Below are 18,311 nucleotides of genomic sequence, written 5' to 3' on the forward strand. Positions count from 1 at the left end.
ACCCCTCCAGCCTGGCCCCCCGCGAGGAGCGCCGAAACCTTTCGAGGGGGCTTCCCTGGGACGGGGACGACGCCATCCCCGCAGTAGCTGCAGCCCCCGCGAGGCCTCGGCCTCCCACCCCCCTCGCCCCTTCCCTCGCCCCACCCACACAAAGGGCTTCTTCGCTGCGCCTAAACGGCGAGCAGTGGGGCTGCGCTTCGACAAGAAGCCATTGCAAAATAAAGGTTTATTATTATTTATTTATTTTAAAAGGAGGAAGCGGAAATAGGTGATAGGAGCGGCTGCCGCCGGGTGTGTTTTTTTATTGGGGGGGGGGGGTCTTTCTCCTTTGGCTCCTCGAAGGGCAGAGAGGCAATTGCTTTTAGCAATGCCGAAAGCAGCAGTTCTCTTCCTCGGGGCCGGAACCCCATTGAATCCAGGAGGCGTGGTTTCCCGCTGCCTTTTTAACACGGCTGCGACTTATTCCCCACGTGAAATCGCAGTGACCCTTTCCCCCCTTTTCTCTTTTTAAATCGTTGCGTGCATTCTTCCTCTGTATGTTAGAGCTTAGCATTGCATTGCAGCCCTCCTATTTCGCTGATAGGGGAAGGGGGAATATTAAATTGTGGGTGGAGATAGCAGTCGACACAGAGATCTCTCTCCAATACATAACAGGGGAAACTCTCTCTCCACCCGCCGCTTTGTTTGGAGATTCAGTCCCACTTCCCCACCAGCATGTTCCAACCCAGACCCTTTTCGATCTTCCCACCCACCGATTTCCTAAAGAAAACCCTCGGGCGAAAGTTGCGCTAGTTCTGGGAGACTTTCTTAAATTATCTCCTGGCTTTTAAAGAGAGGGAAAGAGAAATCCTTTGGCCACAACCCGCCGCAGCGACTACTATTTGGGCTGGAATATTTTACAACACACCCCACAAGCGTGAGCCGCCTCCTCCTCCTCCCTCCCGGCTTGGCTCTGCCCAGCTGCACCCGGCTGAGTTGAGCAAGCCTGTTTGCAGCCTCGCCGTTTCCCTGCGCGCTTTCCCCGCCTCCCCTTTGCCCGGGCTCCTCTTCGACCCAACGGGATCCGGAGGGAAGCGGAGGAGGAGCCAAGGCTGCGCGAGGGGGTTTTGCAACTCCCTCCCCTCACCATATGGGAGCGGGCTGGAAACTGTTGTTAGGTATGTGGTTCCTAGGTCAGCGGCACGCTGGATCCAGCTAGGAGGAAGGAGCTGGGGGGCAGTTTCGGGCGACCATGGAGAACGTGGAGTTCCGAGGCGGCCAGGAGAGGTTCCCGGACAAAGATCCGAGGCTGAACCCCGCGTTTTTGGACACCCAAGGGCACCCTCACCAGCCTCTGCTGCTGATAGGGGAGCAGAGGGGAGGCGACGCGTACAAGCTGGTGGAAGTGCAACTGAGCGGCGGGGCTCCCTGGGGATTCACGTTGAAAGGAGGAAGGGAACATGGAGAGCCTCTCATCATCACCAAGGTAAGGTTACGCGCGCGCGTATTTCTCCGCGTAGGTGATCCAAGGGGTGCCACAGTGTGGCGGGGTGGGTGAGGGGATTCCCAGCCTCTTTTGTTTATGTCAGGATGTGGCCGGTTGACTCTTGTAATCCTACCGATTTCCAGAGTTTTCTGCCCCCTGGCCGAGCAGTTTGCTTGCACATACAAATGGTGTTTTTTTCCCTTTTTTTCTTTTCTGGAAGCACTTTTTACTAAGTGGTGGCTTCGATTCACCTCAACAGGGGACTCTTGCGATGTTGTTGGCAGCGGCTGAATTCTTCTTTACTTTGGTCTTCGTGACATTGGAGTGCGTACTCCAGCCGCCACTCATTGAGGGTTGCGTTCAAATATTCTTGAAAATGCCCGGTTGGCTTTGTTCTCTTGGCTGCAATTGCCATAATGTGGTTTTACCGTTTGTTTTTGGTCACATTTTCAGTTTAGCATACTCACTGGTAGTCCCATTGATTTAATGGTAAATTCCATGATGGATGGAAGCTTCAGGCAGCAATCCTAGGAACACTTTCCTGAGAGTAAACACTATTCAGCACAGTGGGGCTTACCTCTGAGAAAGTTTGCATATAGGCTTGCACTGTAGAGTTCACATACAGCCCCCCCCCTTAATCCAGAATAGCACTCCAGGTTAATTAATGTGTCATCACACAATCACCAAATCAGAATTCATAGTATACTTACTCAGCCATTGCACTAACTGGAGAAAAGTACACTTCTTGTTATGAGTACAAAAAGATGATTCAAGGACAGTAAGTGATCTTATTTGCCTATTTTAATTTCCTGAATGGTCACACAATACTGCTCAATTAAGAATGGCGAGTTGTTCCTCATAGAAGTGGTACAGTTTCCTCCTTTTTCTCCTCATAGAACTGCATGTCTCTTCACTGTCATTTCTCCTGTGCTGAATGAACATTTAACTACAGATTGAATTGCTCTAAACTGCACAGGTCAAGATAATTTCTTAACTTTCCAGTTGTTGTGGCTTATTCCCTAATGGCCTAGAGGTGGAGGGAGAGCTATCAGAGCTTTTTTTGAAGCTCTTTCTTGCTTATGTCATTGTTGCAACTGAATACTGGATTAGATTATTTAGCTGTGTTTGGTCAGAAAAATCCCCCTCCATTTCCCAAAAGCCATTCACAAGGCCATGTGTGATAACAGGACAGACCCACTTGCATGTTACCTGCGCAGCTGAAAAGCAAACACCACACTTTCTTAGGCAGATTATTTCACTTTATTTTTCCTCTCCCCTAGGCCTTCGAGAAGGGCATGTGTCTTTCAGTATTGCCACTCAGTGTTAAAACATGTGTTGCTCAAATGCTCATTGTTTTCAGTTGTTTGCCAAACTTTTATCCAAACTCAACCCCCTGAGAATTAGTTTTGTTTCTGCATCAGTGTAATTTATTACCATTTAACAAACAACAATTGGCTGTCCATCATATTTCTTAAGACCTTGAGAACCAAGGGGGAGCTGCTTGCTGCTAGATAATGTTTTATTCTTTCACTGGTGGAAGCTGGGGTCTAGTTCATACAAAAACAATTCCTTAGACGTAGAAAGCTAGCATGCCAGGTCCCCCTGGCTAAATCTCTTCTTCCTGGCATCCATGTCCAGCTCAAGAGATATTTTGTTAGTGGTAATGTATGAAGAAACTTTCAGTTATGTGAGCCTTCTCTGAAGGAGTACAGGTTTGTGTCTTGTGACGCAATCTAATCTCCATGGCCACTGTCCCATAAAATTCGTGTGGCTCTCATCATTTACCTACCTATGTCAGTGTCTGATAATCTGATTATAGGTGGCTGAATACAGACAATACAAGGAATTACCAAAGTGTGCATTTAATATCCTGCTAAGTGTTGAGAACATTTGCACCACACCTTGCTTTTCCAGAATCTTGATTAGGTGTGGAAATGTGATAAAAATTATTCTCATCCCTTGGCAGGATTGGTTTACCAAGCATACATAGACAGTCACTTAGCATTTGGGAAATGGCTGCCTTTTGTTCACTTTGTGTCCTGATCACTGTGAGGCCAGCTGAGAAAAACACTGCTTCCTGCCTTCAACACTCAAAAATGTTCTAGGGAGCCCTAGATTGTATTAAACGTATACAAGCAGACAGGGGAACCCAAATCCATGTGTTATTCATACTATGTACAACAATATGTCTGTATTGGATAGAAGTAATTAAATGCTTTAGGGGATTAAAAATAGCCAAGGGTTTTAGAGTTTATTGAAAAGTTTGAAGTTGCCATATTGTTAAGTTTTAGGCAAGGAAGAAAGCAGAGACTTGAGGCTTGGAACATAATTAACAGATGCACTGAAAGGACTTTTTAAGAGATGAGTGATTTTTGTCATTGTTATTTATATTGATGATGAAGTAATAGTTGAAACTTGTGGTTTAATCAAGAAATTAAAATAGTGTTGAGTATCTGTTGTTGTTCATGTATGTACTGAGAATCTTACTATTGTATGGTTAGAGATGCTCAGATTTTATTAAATGCCTGTGGGGCCTAGGAGAACTTTGCTTGTTCTCCTAAGACTATAGAATTGGAGCCAACTAAGTTACCTGCGGGTGGCGCTGTGGGTAAAACCTCAGCGCCTAGGACTTGCCGATCGCATGGTTGGTGGTTTGAATCCCCGCGGCGGGGTGCGCTCCCGTCGTTTGGTCCCAGCGCCTGCCAACCTAGCAGTTCGAAAGCACCTCCGGGTGCAAGTAGATAAATAGGGACCGCTTACCAGCGGGAAGGTAAACGGCGTTCCGTGTGCTGTGCTGGCTCGCCAGATGCAGCTTGTCATGCTGGCCACGTGACCCGGAAGTGTCTGCGGACAGCGCTGGCTCCCGGCCTATAGAGTGAGATGAGCGCACAACCCTAGAGTCTGTCAAGACTGGCCCGTACAGGCAGGGGTACCTTTACCTTTACCTTAAGTTACCTGCACTTCCTGTTGTTTTGAATGGAGACTTAATCATGCCAAACTGTTCAGTTGAATCAAAGTGTAATCTAGACTGAAATTCTGCACCCAGTTACCTGTGAGTAAGCCTCGTTAAGGATTTTGCACACACTCAATTCCCATTTTTTCTATCCTAAGTATGGGCTTAGTGTGGTCAGCATGTGTAATGCTGTGTGTTTGAAGACAGCTCTTTATCTTTTTTAAAACTCCATGCAACTACCTCAGCAAAATTACCCCTCACTTGCAGCAGCAGTGGTTTTTCAAAGATTCACTTGCACAATAATTTCTTGGACCATCAGGATCTAATGGTCAAAGTAACAGGGATGAACTGGTTTGAAATACTGATAAAGCATGTAACCTGTTGTATAGTGCAGGGAAATGAGGTTTTTGAGCTTACAACATGGATGCCACAATTCTGATTCTACCACACCACTCCAGATATTTACTGTAAGATGCCTGTTAGACCTGGCAGATTCCCCCGTTCCTTTCTCTCATGGCTGACACCCCAGTCTTCCATACATCAAAAAGCTAACGGGTACTTGCCAGACCATTTTGAGGGACTTAAACACATTCACTTACAAATTTATGTACATTGTGTGTTCCCTGAGAGTATAGAAATGTTGTCCAGTTTTTGGTGGCCCCATTTTGCTTCCAAACTGATAGGCAGGTTTGCTATGAGAGGGAGTGGTGATAAGGTGGAGAGAGGTGTAAGGTTTGTTTGCCTTCTGTACTTAATTACACCACACACTTTTTATGAACTTTTGCTTAGTGCATGGAAAGATAGCAAAGGACAAGATGTAAACAATCTACGAGACGTTTGAAATGCTAAAAACATTCGACAAGCCCATCTGTAGCTATTTTAAATATAAGATGGAATAAAACCATGTGTTTGGGTACTGAAATGCTGGGTGTATAAAATGTTATAGTGGTTTCTTGGAAGGTCAAGCCAAATTCACATTGTTAAACCAGATAATAATAGGGTAGCACAGCCCATAACTGAGTGACTTGGCTGGTTCATTTCTGATGTTTATGTAGACATTGAGGACCTTTTCAAATACCCTGTTTTCAAGGGCAAAAGATGTGCACCTGTTAAGTATTTCCTGTATGCAATCAGCACATCACTTGAGTTTGTACTTCTGGCCCTGGCATAGCACATTTTCACAGTACTGAGTATGCTATATTTTGTTACTGAGGATGATAATATTTTCTTCTCAGATATTGTACATACTACTATTGTGACTGCATTGTAGAATGTGATTGTCAAGTGTACCACATACCTTTTTTTTTTTTTAAGGAGTAAACTTTTTAAGGAGTAAAGGTCTAAGATGGGAAACTTGAGTTCAAAAGGGCTGTTGTATTAGAATCATAGAATTGTAGGGTTGGAAGGGACCACAAGGGTCTTCTAGTCTAACCACCTGCAATGCAGGAATCTTTTTGTCCAGTGTGGGGCTTTAACTCACGACCCATGATATTAAGAGTCCCATGCTCTACACCGACAGAGCTATCCAGTTTCAGTGGCTATAAAGCAGGGGTGGGGAACCTGGGACCATCTAGGTGTTGTTGGACTACAGCTCCCATCATCCCTGACTGTTGACCATATTGCCTAGGGCTGATGAGCATTGGAGTCCGTCCAGCATTATCTGGAGAGTCACAGGTTCTCCATCCCTAGTATAAAGCAAAAGTATTACGTGGTTCAATTCCTGATTTTGCAACTGCATTATACTGTAAGGTAAAGGGACCCCTGACCATTAGGTCCAGTCGTGGCCGACTCTGGGGTTGCGGCGCTCATCTTGCTTTATTGGCTGAGGGAACCGGCGTACAGCTTCCGAGTCATGTGGCCAGCATAACTAAGCCGCTTCTGGTGAAACCAGAGCAGCGCACGGAAACACTGTTTACCTTCCCACCGGAGCAGTACCTATTTATCTACTTGCACTTTGACGTGCTTTCGAACTGCTAGGTTGGCAGGAGCAGGGACTGAGCAATGGGAGTTCACCCCGTTGCGGAGCTTCGAACTGTCAACCTTCTGATCGGCAAGTCCTAGGCTCTGTGGTTTAACCCACAGCGCCACCCGCGTCCCTGCATTATACTGTACTGCCTTTCAAAAAAAATCATTCATAGTCCCAAAGTCTGTAAGTCCGTCCTTATTTATTTATAACAATTTCTATACCACTTACTTTGCACCTGTCCTCACATTTGTCTGTGATTCTCTTTGCCCTTCTCCTCAGTGCCTTGCTGGGAATGAAAGGGAAGGTGAAAGAATAACCGAAAGGGTGCTTTTTCTTTCTCCCCACACCACCACCACTTTTCTTCTCACTTCTTGGTTGGCAAGTAGTATGCTTGTTTGTGCTCTCCAGGGGGCTAGAGCCAGCCCAGTACCCGCTGGTTGACAGCTCCTAGTTAAGGTAATAATTTAGCTTTGTCATTCCGCCAAAAAAGCCTGACTCAGGAAACAGAAGCAAGCCATTTAAGTTCTTTGAATGCTGAAGCATGCTTATGTGCTATATTTTACTTGGTCAGTGAACTTTTCCACCTTTCATTCTGCAAACATGGTGCTCAGAATTTATGAGTACTACAAGGGCAAGCTTCTTAAAAACAGAGAATTCTCACTCATATACAAACTTAATTTTCCATGTGTTTTTTCCTAAACGGGCAGCAGATGAGTCTAAACATTTGTTCAAAGATGCCCCAGCAACAAGTCTTTCTGTGAACTGTGCCAGCTCTTGTGACTTCAGTGAGTGTGGCACTTAAAAAACAAAGCATAACTAAGCCCCATAGCCAAGTGGCGATGATATGAGGGAGGGGGGCTAGCAGCTGAAGAGGGAAGGGATAAACCTCTTCCCCCTGTGTAATAAGACTTTGATCAGAATCCAGGCTCAGCACAGCTGTAATTTACAAAAAAACAAATGCAGGTGTGTAGTTTGAGCCTTTGACATCTAAAGATGGCTTAAAAGGAGACTGGTGAAATTCATGGAGGATAAGTCTGTCAGTGGCTACTAGCCCTAATAACTATATGTTACTTTTGGGATTGGGCTCAATACCAATTGCAGACAACCAACACAGTTGGCTTTGTGCCCTTGCTTGTTGGCTTCTTAGAAGCACCTAGTTTGCCGCTGTGAGAAACAGGATGCTGGACTCGATAGACCTTAAGTCTCATCCGGCTGGGCAATTCTTACATTGCCAGATCTCAACGGAACTATTGCTACCTTACATTGTTTTCTTGTTTCTTTCCCCTTTCCTTCAGGGCCCTGTATATTAGATTTCATGCATCTAGTAAATAGCATATATAAAGTTTAAAAGATTTTGGGTTGTTCGCAGCAGTACGGATTTGATTGATAAAAAAAAAATACTGGGTGTTTGCAGAAAATGATGGCGCTAGAACTGTTTTTGTTACACACACTCAAAGTTATCTCTTGGAAGACCCTTTGTTCAAGCAACTCTTCACTTGGCCAGTACATGAAAGTGGCACAGATAGCCTGTTGCTGGTTCTTCAGGTGTATGATACCGTTGGCAGCCGACAGTTCCTGGCAGCGGTCTCATTCTGTCTGCATTTGCTCATCTCCGTTCCAGCCAAAGCCATGATGGTGGCAAGATTGCTCCTCTGAGCATGAGCCAGCTCTGACATTTGTCACAGGACAGGAGTAGACACCTAAGACCTTGGCAAGGAAGCAGCAAGGATGGCATCAGCTGTTAAGCAGACATTTTTACATAGCTGGTCTTTGAAGTGCCCCACACCCATTTAGTCAGAATTGCTGACTAATGCTCAAAAAATGTCTCTTTGAATTGTGGAAGGAGTTGACTTTTGTCCTTTCTGAGGTCTAATTGGTTCTTGCAGATCAGAGCATTGAAACGAAATAGTGTTACCTTTTGTTCTTTTTTCACTTCTAGGTGTAAAGGGTGCTTATCCACAGTATTCCAAAAATCTCTTTCCTGAAGGCAAACTATTCTTGTCTACTCTGGCAGTTTTAATCTATGCCTAAGATTAAAAAAAGAAACCTGACCGAGATTGTATTGCACCTGAATGTTCATGTTCTTTAGCAATAAGTTATAACTCTTACACTTTTCTGATGGTCAATATTTAATTAGCAGAAGCTGTTCAGTGGTGAAGTTCAAATGCTGATACATTAATGAGTGATCAATTAAAGAAAAAGGAGGGTGAAAAACACTGTTATTTGAGTTCTTGCTTTAACTTTTCCAGAAAAGACCCATTCCAGTTTTTCACTAAAAATGACAGCAAACCTAATTGCAATAATTCACTCACTCAGTAGCTCCTGAGTGGAGTTCAGGTCAGCTGACTAGCTAACTACATGTAAACATGTTGAAATTGCAGGTAAGATTAACTTGATCAAGATAAGCATCCTGATAACGTAATGCAAGACATTCACGGTACATATTTGGAGCATTCTGATGTATTCCTGTGCAGGTTCTCTTCCGCAGAACCCCATTGTGAAACTGCCTGCGGCAGTAAATTGCAGATGAGTCATGTCGAGTGAGTCTGGCAAATACTTGGGTGGGGAACTGCTAAGTGAAACTTAATTTCATTGCAGAAAGTGGGTTTGCTTATTCAGTTAGGGGAATCCTTGTTGAATCAGTCCATATGTAGATGCTGTAATATACTTGTTGTGGCGATGAAAGATGCAATGCTTTTGTCTTCCTGACACAATCTAAAACAGTGATATATTTTGATATTCCTAGGCACTGGTGTTGGGTTTCTAAAAACTTGGACTCTTAGGCAACTGGGTATTTTCTAAGTCTGCTCATAGGTCACAGTTTTTGACATTGCTCTCAACAGACCCAAATCTGGTGGTTGTTGATGCAGGGAAGGCACTGTTCCTGGGTTCCTTAATAACATGTACAGTGGTCTGTCATAAACCTTTGGAACAAAATAAAAAAATATATTTTTGACTACAGCAGACCAACATGGCCACCTATGGGATATAGTGGGCTAGCCCAGTGTTTCCCAGGCTCTTCACCTTTTTTTGGACTACAATTCCTACCCTCCCTTACCACAGGTCTTGCTACCTAGGGATGATGGGAGTTGTAGTCCAAAAACAGCTGGAGACCCAAGTTTGGGAAACACTGGGCTGGACCACTGCTGTAAATCTTGAACTTTGGAGAGGTATGATATCCTTCAGGGGTCTCCAAAGAGACCAGCTGCAACTCTTACCACACTCTGCATCATTGATTCAAAGTTTAGGGCTAAGAAACATGCTGTCCTTGGCGTAAAGGGCTAAGTCACTGCTGGCAGTGACTGTATGCCATACTTTTTCAACCGTGTCATGCTATATGCCATACTTTGTCAAATTTAGTATTCTAATGGGGAGAATGGATAGTTTGCTGCCTAATTCACAAGGACTCGATATTTATGGGCATCACCACCAAGAAAATTGCTGGGTGGAAAATTTGGCCCTTACAGCCCATTATAATTTTACAACCATGAGCTAGACGTTTCAGACTCGTATTGGGAATGTTTCCATAATGTAACATCACCTTTCTTTCAAACGGACAGTTGTGAGAGGTAGAAGCTTAGTGTAAAAAAACCAAAAAAGGGCTTGTGTATGATTAGCATGAAGGAAGCAACACTGAGCATAGGCTGCAGGACATTGGATAAATAAACAGCTTTTCACGCTGTTGTAGGGATTATTCATTACTGTACTGTTAATGGAAACTCAGATGCAGAAGTGTGTGATGTTATCTCCATGGGAATCACCTTCCATGAATACTAATGTGTTGTGTCTGTGTGTAAGCCAGGCGTAAGCAACCTTTTTTCTGCCATAGTTTTCTGCTAAGTGCTTGGCAGGACCAGAGACAAAAGTGTCTTGGTTTCGCTAATCTGGAATTAAAACTATCCTTCAGTTTTCACCACAGTTACTTCCTTAAAGCCATAAAGCCAGGGAAAAGGTGGTGGGGTTTTTTTAAAAAAATCAATTTTATTACTTTAAACACTGCCCATTCCAATTGTTCATACAAAGAGGAGGAAATAAGGAAGGAAGAAACTCTGATGGGATGGAAGAATGAGGCAGTTTCAAGAGGTCCATGGGGCTGTGTAAAATGAGGTTAGGGGCTACATGGAGCTCACCTGTGGGGTCAGCACATTTCAAGTAAAAGCAGTTAATGCAAGCAATGCTCTGTGCATGCTTCGAGTCTTCTAGGTGGAACCTCTCTGCTAAGCAAAGACACTTGAATATTCAGCTTTGTGCTAGAACCCAATGTTTATTGCTTTAAAGTCTCAAAAATAGAAACAGAAATGTGTCTCTTCCAGCACAAAACAAAAGCTTTTCCAGTAGTTAGTACAGTATACATTTGTTTCTTATTTGCACAACGGCTTTGATCTGTTTTTATCTGCAGTGAGCTTGTTGCACAAAAGTTGATATGGTCCAGGGGTGTGTGTGGGTGTGTAATATTTTTTGCCCTTTCTCCTTTTGCATAATAATTTAAGGTATGTGAGTATTGTCCAGGTTACAACCTGGAAGCCCTACCTGCACTGAAGTACACAGCCGGTGTCTTGTAACAGTAGACTGATGGAAATGCAAATATAACAGGCAGGAAAAGTTTAAGGCTACACTCTGTAGTTCTTTGTATTGTGCTAATAGTCTGATGGCGGCTAGGGAATAAATCTTTTTAGAATTTGCTGGTGTTTGTTGTATCAAATTTCTATCCTGTACTTCCTCCCAAATTATAAGGGCGGCATAGCATTTGCCAACATCATGAACCTTACTTCCAAGGTAAAGGTTTCTTCCTCCTTAGTGTGCTGTATGAGTGTGTCCTGGCTGACATATAATTTCATGATTGTTGTGTGTGTAATGTCCGGACATTACCAAAGAGATGTTCTGTTGTTTTGGGGTGGGGTTGAAAAATATTTGTCACTCTCAAAAAGTACTACCTCTTGATATATAACCTCCAGTTATCATTGTCTTCCTTCACCCCAGCAGATGCACATAAAAGGTTACTTGGTCTGACTTACAGTTTAAAAATAATAATAATACAGCACTTGAAGCACCTTCATGCATGGAAATGGGTTATGATCCAATGCTATTCATACACAGGCTGTTCTCAATAGGAATTATAATACAGTGGTACCTCGGGTTACATACAGGTTACAAACGCTTCAGGTTACAGACTCCGCTAACCCAGAAATGTTACCTCGGGTTAAGAACTTTGCTTCAGGATGAGAACAGAAATCGTGCAGCAGCGGCAGCAAGAGGCCCCATTAGCTAAAGTGGTGCTTCAGGTTAAGAACAGTTTCAGGTTAAGAACAGACCTCCAGAACGAATTAAGTTCTTAACCCGAGGTACCACTGTACCTAGCTACTTTAAATGAATTCAAATCTCCAGGGCCTGATGAGCTCACCCAAGGGTACTAAAGGAGCTTGCAGATGTAATCTCAGAGCCTCTGTCTGTAATCTTTTGAGAATTCTTGGAGAACAGGTAAGGTCCCTGCAGACTGGAGGTAGGCAAATGTTGTCCTCATCTTCAAAAAGGGGGGAAAATACCCAGGTAACTACTGACCAGTGAGCTTGACAGTAATATCAGAAAAAAGGTCCCAGAACAGATAATTAAACAGTTGGTCTGTAAGCACTAAGAAAAGGATGCTGCGATTACTATGACCTAGCATGTGTTTCTCAGGAACAAGTAATGCCGGACAAATCTCATTTATTTTTTAAGAGTTACAAGCTTGGTTCATAACTCTTAACTGAATTATGAGCCCCTGAAAAGTGTTGATGTATTGCAGTAATATGTGTCTGTGTTTAGAAATTAATCTAAATGTGAAATACGTATTAAGTTATTGTGTGAAAAAATAGACAGTTATGACATTTGTCCTTATTCTCCAATGAATAAGTGATACTGCTTTCAAGATCATTGTCCTTAATTTAAATTAGGATGATAAAAGACCACTGTTGGGTAATTTCCCCAGTAGAGTTCAAATGCTAAACACAATATCTAGAGGTTTGTCAGCTCCATAATTGTGTGGATGAGGCAAAACAGATATCAGCAAGATTGGTTCTGTTCCTGGATAAATAATTCATTTCTGAGTGATTAAAGAGAAATTCTGAGAGGCAAACCAAGAGGTTTAGAACCAGGTAGATAAGTTCAGTAGGTAAATAGGAAGCAAGTGTTTTAACACAGACCCTTGCAAAGCAGGACGGGTATTTGTAAATTGGGCAGGGCATATCAGGAGATACTGGAGTTCAGCTGTCTTATGAAATTCATCCCCTCAGAAGCCTACCATGTTGGCAAATTTCATTTGCTTCTGCTAATTATACACACACATTACACACACACACACACACACACACACACACACACGGATACATACACAGACATGATCACATGCACATATTTATATATATTTGTTAGCTTTGAAAAAATAATTAGAGGTATCCGCTATAAAGGGCCTGCTATGGCTTCAAATTCCATTAACTTCTATCTATCTATCTATCTATCTATCTATCTATCTATCTATTGCCATATTTTGATTTCCCACTTGTGAAGTGTGGTGTTGGAAAACAAGGCCTTGCATATTCCAAAGCAGACTTGGACCCAGGGCCAAATGAAGGAGGCCTGTTTTCCAATGCACCAAATTGGGGTCTGAACCAAGTCTTGTGATCAGTGCGCATCCGTACTGTGCATTCCCAAGGCCAGCTTCTGCATTGTTTTCTGTGCCAGCCCTTTAAGACAAAGTGGCCTAGGGGTTAGTAGTGGAGAAAGTTGCCTGAGAGGTTCTTAAATTTTCTTCTCTGGAGACTTTCAAGAACAGGTTGAACATGCTCTGCCAACTAGGATATCTAGTCTCATTACATGAAGTCATTTTTAGAGAACATGAATCATGACTCATATCAGGGCCTGATCCTTAAATCTTTCTCCAGTCTGTGATGTGGTGGTTGTGTTGTAAGACTTAAATAATACCTTGAGGAAAATATTATCTGAATGGGAAATTAAAGCAATTAAATGGTTTATTCAGATATCGCTGCTCGTTTTTATTTTTTGTTTCTCTTGCCAGCCCCCGTGTTACATAAGCTATGGGTTCATTGCGATTATATCTTCCACAGTTTGATGGCTTTGTTAGTATAATCACTATTAAGACATTTTAATTAACGTTTGTGGTGGTGATGGGAGGTTTCTAAATTGTTTCACATTTAAGTATGGTAGTTTTTAGTCTATGGTGGTTTTATTTAATTGTATTTATTTCTCATTTTTCCCCTATTCTGGGTTATAAATGGCCTTTAGGCCATGTGTTATTAGTCAACATGTAAAGTAGTAAAAAATAATAATTGTAGATACTTCCAGATTTAGAGGACACTCTTATTGTTATAATATTTTAAACCAACAAGTGCTTTTGTGTGCCCTATCTTGTCTGCTTTATGATAATTTGTCCATCCTGTCTAACATTTTTATGAGACATAAAATCCACACATGACATTTTCGGCTTAGAACCCTGGAAAATCATGGCAGTAAAAATACTGCTATATCAAATTTATCTCAGGGCAGTGTCCAAGGATACATTTAAAATCATTTCATTTATTTCAAGTAGATGGAACAATAAATAAAGCATTCTTAAAGCATACGACAACTGATTCCCTTACTGTCACAGACAAATCACAAATGCTTCAGAATATAGTCAGTTCTTATCTTGACACCAGTATTAAGCTAAGGTCGCCCTCAGATCGACCTCAACAGGGAGAAAGGTTCTCCACAGTTGGGGCACCAGTTTGGAAAGTGCCCTCTTAGAAAAGACGAATAGCATCTACACAAAAGAGGGAAATGATTTGTATAAAGTTCAAATGTGCTATAATTCATAGATATGGATGCAAATTTAGAAACCATGACTATAATTTAATTAAAAATGCAAGAAATAATCCTGCCATAATAGACAAAACCTGTTTGCCTATGTAGTCCGCTGTCCAGGTGCTGTCAGTTGGACATCTTTAAGGCCCCTGCTGTCTTCTCTTTTTCTTTAAACTGGACTTGAGCCAGAATCACGGTTCTTCAAACAGAGGACTGTTTTCTGTAATGCGTGACACATGAATACCCTGCTTGCAGATATCAACTTCCAGCTAAATGTAAAAAACTTTCCTAAAACTGTACCTCCAAGCCCTTTCACAGATTAGCATGATACGGGAATCTTCTCTGGGAAAAGCCTGCAGTAGTAACAAATATTTAGGACATGAACTGATCTGTACCATGCAGTTGTAAGAGAAAGCTACACCTGGAAGAAGGAAGGATGATCTCATTTATTCTTAAGGATAATTTATTACATGATGCTTTCTGCTCAGTTTTGAAGAACTTGACATACTTTTGAGGCAACCGATGGAAGCACAGGTACCAATTTGCTGAGAAGGCAGCAAGCCGAAGCAGAATAGTGCTCTTTCCTGTTAGATCTGTGACTATGGTCTGCATTCTAAGCATGTGTGAATAAATGTGCTGTTCCACCTCTCCAAAACCAGACAGCCTTTGCTCCAAAATTCCAAACAAAATGCTGTGTTGGTGTCTTCCGATAAATTATGGAAAGACGCAATTTATAAATAGCTAAAAGTGGATATAATTAGCGAACACTCCTGTCACATCAAAACCCGAAACTTTATTTCCTGTGTTGCTTAATCTGCACTTTGGGTGGGGTGCAAATAGGTCTGTGTGCTTCAGTTCCTCAAACATGCTGAGTAATTAAAAGGATCATCTATAAAAATAAAACTGTGGCAGAGCTTGTCAAGGAAAAATCTGTGACTATCTTGTAGTTCTGGGTATGGGCTTGTTGGCAGATAGACCTATATGATAGGTTGACTGAGAAATTCAGATTAGTAGGCTTCTATTGTTTTGGGGGTATTTCAGTGGTGCAGCATGCTGAAGGTCCCAGGTACAAGCACTGATATCTCGATGTGCCATTCTGTGTTGGCAGAACTAGATGGACCAAAGGAAATGCACATGTTCTCATACAGTGTCCTCCACTCACAGCAGACGTGCTTTTTTCTGTTTGGTGCTTGTTCTACAAAGTTGGGAGGTTCTTACTTTTTATCTGGGACAGAGAGGGGGGCCTGGAAGGTGCTTCTCAGAAAGGATATGTTTTGTTACAGCCTTGGGAGCTTATGTGGAATCTTTGACACCCTATACAGTGATACCTCAGGTTACATACGCTTCAGGTTACAGACTCTGCTAACCCAGAAATAGTGCTTCAGGTTAAGAACTTTGCTTCAGGATAAGAACAGAAATTGGGCTCCGGCGGCACGGCAGCAGCAGGAGGCCCCATTAGCTAAAGTGGTGCTTCAGGTTAAGAACAGTTTCAGGTTAAGTATGGACCTCCAGAACGAATTAAGTACTTAACCTGAGGTACCACTGTATCTTAATCACAGTCCACAATTACAACTGTATCTATTAAGAGACGAAAGGTATTCTCTCGTAGTGGATTTTATAGGTTATTTCCACATAGGCTTGGTTCTCACAAATGGCAGTTGTAGTTGTATTCTGCCGTGTCTTTGCACTGTATTGTAAGTTAGCTTCCCACCCCATTATTGAGCAATTAAAACCTCTTCCCACAGGCATTAGGTACTATTACACATGCTCAGTCATCTTGATAAGGTGGCAACTATTATTTATTTATTTTTAAGGTAAAAGGAGAGGCTCTTACTACGAAATACCAGCGTGACGTCATGCATTAACCTTCAGACAGACTGAAATTTGGAAGATTCTTTCCGCTGTCTTAGGTTGCAGTCTTACACACTGAACTCAGTGTGGCGTAATCCAAAATAGATATTTTTAGTTTCGTACTTTTAAAATCCCTGCCTTTGCTGTATTTTTATGAAAGTAAATGTGTTAGTTGCTTTACTTCACTTAACTAAACAACCATAGAACCAAACAAAGACAGGCCGACATAGATACATTAAAACCGGTGGCAGGGGCAGGGAATACTTTAAAAACATCCTACTCCCAAGTTCATGTATAAATGTAAGATCTCAATATTTTGCACCAGTAGAGTGCCAGTGACAAAGTGTATTATTTTTAGCCCTGCCACAATTTACTAATTATTATATTTATATCCTGCCTTTCCTCTAAGGATCACAATTTGAAGTACATGGTTCTCCTCTCATCATTTTGTCCTCGCAACAACCCTTTGAAGAGACAGTGCTGCCCAAAGGTCAGCAAATGAGCTTCCTGGCTGAATGGGCATTTGAAGCCTGGGTTCCCAAGTCCTATTCTAACCATTATACCACACTGCCTCTCTATATATAACTAGATACATGGCAGAGCTTGTGGTGGCCACTCAAACCTGCAATTTATGACCCTTGTCTCTTCATGATCCAAAGTCAAAACAGTTGGCTTCAGTACATAATGGTGGAGGCAATAGAGTTCCCAAAACATTAACTATACTATCAAGTTTGGGTTTCTTGTTTTTTAACAAACACGAAAATTGCTTAAAAAGGGCAGGCCAGTCTGGATCCTACCCAAGGTAAACTTATTAATCTAAAGAATCAAGTAAATAGTTCTGTGAATCCCGAGGTCTTTCAGATTTTGTTTTTTCCTCGTCTCCAGTTCTTTTCAGTAAATTGCTTTTGAAGTCAAGGAAGATTTCAAAAGAGAAGATATAGTAGTATAAATGAGCTAATCAAAGAAAGAACAAAGTTCTAAACATTCCATTCCCTACATGCTAGCCATTACTAAATCTGGTTGTTACTGTTCTTATGAATATCTGCCTATATTTGTAAAAAACCAGCAAGTTAAAACACTTTCACGCAGAATGGCAGTTGGAACAACAAGGTCTTACGTTGCTTCTGAAACAAACTTGGGGCATTGATAACTTCAAGCGGAGGCTATTAGTAATGAATAGAAAAGCCAAAGTGAGTCTCTTAACAGCAGCAATAATAATAAATAATCCAGCGACAGAAGAAGGAAGTCTGACACTTTTAGCCATGTAAGGCATTAAAAAAGAAGAAAAGAAAATAGCCGAAAACCATCATGGTAAGCAAACTATGCCAAGATAAAATTTCCGGCTTGAAGAGATGTGGTCCCGTTCTGGTTACTTGGGGATAGTTCAAACGAGGCAGAAATCCAGACCTTCACATAATATCATTGCACGTGTGTGTAAAACAGAGCTACTCAGATAGCAATGAAATACACCTGTGCTGGATGATATACATGGAAATTACACAATCTGTTCTATACTGATATTTGAAACAGTTATCTTTTGTTCTTGTTTAAGTATAAAATGGCTTATTGGAATTGTTTCACACTCTTTTTGCTTTATGAAACATCTAACTTCATACACCTGTTTTAAAATTCTGAAGAATTCATTTTACATTTTGGGAGGTTTTTTTTAAATGTTCTTTTTCTAAAAAGTTGTTGTCCTATCTTTTTAGAACTGAGAGAAGAATTGAGCCAAGAACCCTTCATAAACTGAACCACATACCTGCATTTTAAAAACTTCTTTCTAAATCTGAGAATCCCAAGTGTCTCGAGTACTTATTTGCACAGTTGAGTTTTCTGCAGCTATATCTGCTTTGAGATCTTCGGACAAACATGAAAGTCTGTGTGGTTTCTTTATTGCATACACTGCCCTTTGAAACTGATAAAAAGCCTTAAAATGGAAGCTTCTTCCTCTGAAGGGCGAGATGGAATTATTATCTGTAAGTTAATGTAGACCTTAAAATAATTTTGGGTATGCCAGGTAGATAAGCTGAAAGGTTTAACCTCAGTCTAGAGTCCTTCCTCAGGTGACATGAAGCACCTAAACAAGGTAGCAAAAAATGAAAATGGATTTTCGTTGTCTTCCAAGATTACGTATTTCCTCAACTTTGTATTATGAAGTAAAAGCCATGATGAGGAAGACGTATACCAGTACACAAAAAATTAAGAGCAGAATAGATAAGCAGAACAGAATTGCACACACT

The 18,311-nt window shown here is 41.8% G+C and overlaps 1 protein-coding gene and 1 long non-coding RNA gene across 7 annotated transcripts in view; one reads left to right on the top strand and one right to left on the bottom strand.

The window, feature by feature from the left end:
* Positions 1-168: 168 nt before the first annotated feature.
* Positions 169-18,311, top strand: part of SHROOM2 (shroom family member 2) — a 103,196-nt gene continuing 85,053 nt past the window's right edge. For 3 of the 6 annotated variants that reach the window (XR_014525791.1, XM_083501785.1, XM_083501786.1), the window contains exon 1: positions 169-1,465. Coding sequence is in view for 5 of the 6 variants with exons in the window: in XM_083501785.1 (XP_083357911.1) it covers positions 1,232-1,465 (234 nt within the window). In the remaining variant the exon portion in view is untranslated. The remainder of the gene's footprint in view (positions 1,466-18,311) is intronic. The other 3 variants (XM_083501782.1, XM_083501783.1, XM_083501784.1) reach the window with 3 other exon arrangements.
* LOC310706435 lies at positions 10,346-17,681 on the bottom strand. Its single transcript, XR_014525879.1, has 2 exons — positions 15,761-17,681; positions 10,346-15,534 (listed from the first exon to the last, which is right to left on the bottom strand). It is a non-coding gene; the product is annotated as an uncharacterized lncRNA (long non-coding RNA).

Source organism: Podarcis liolepis, assembly GCF_965112155.1.
Source record: "Podarcis liolepis genome assembly, chromosome: 4".
In the NCBI taxonomy this organism is placed as follows: Eukaryota; Metazoa; Chordata; class Lepidosauria; order Squamata; family Lacertidae; genus Podarcis; species Podarcis liolepis.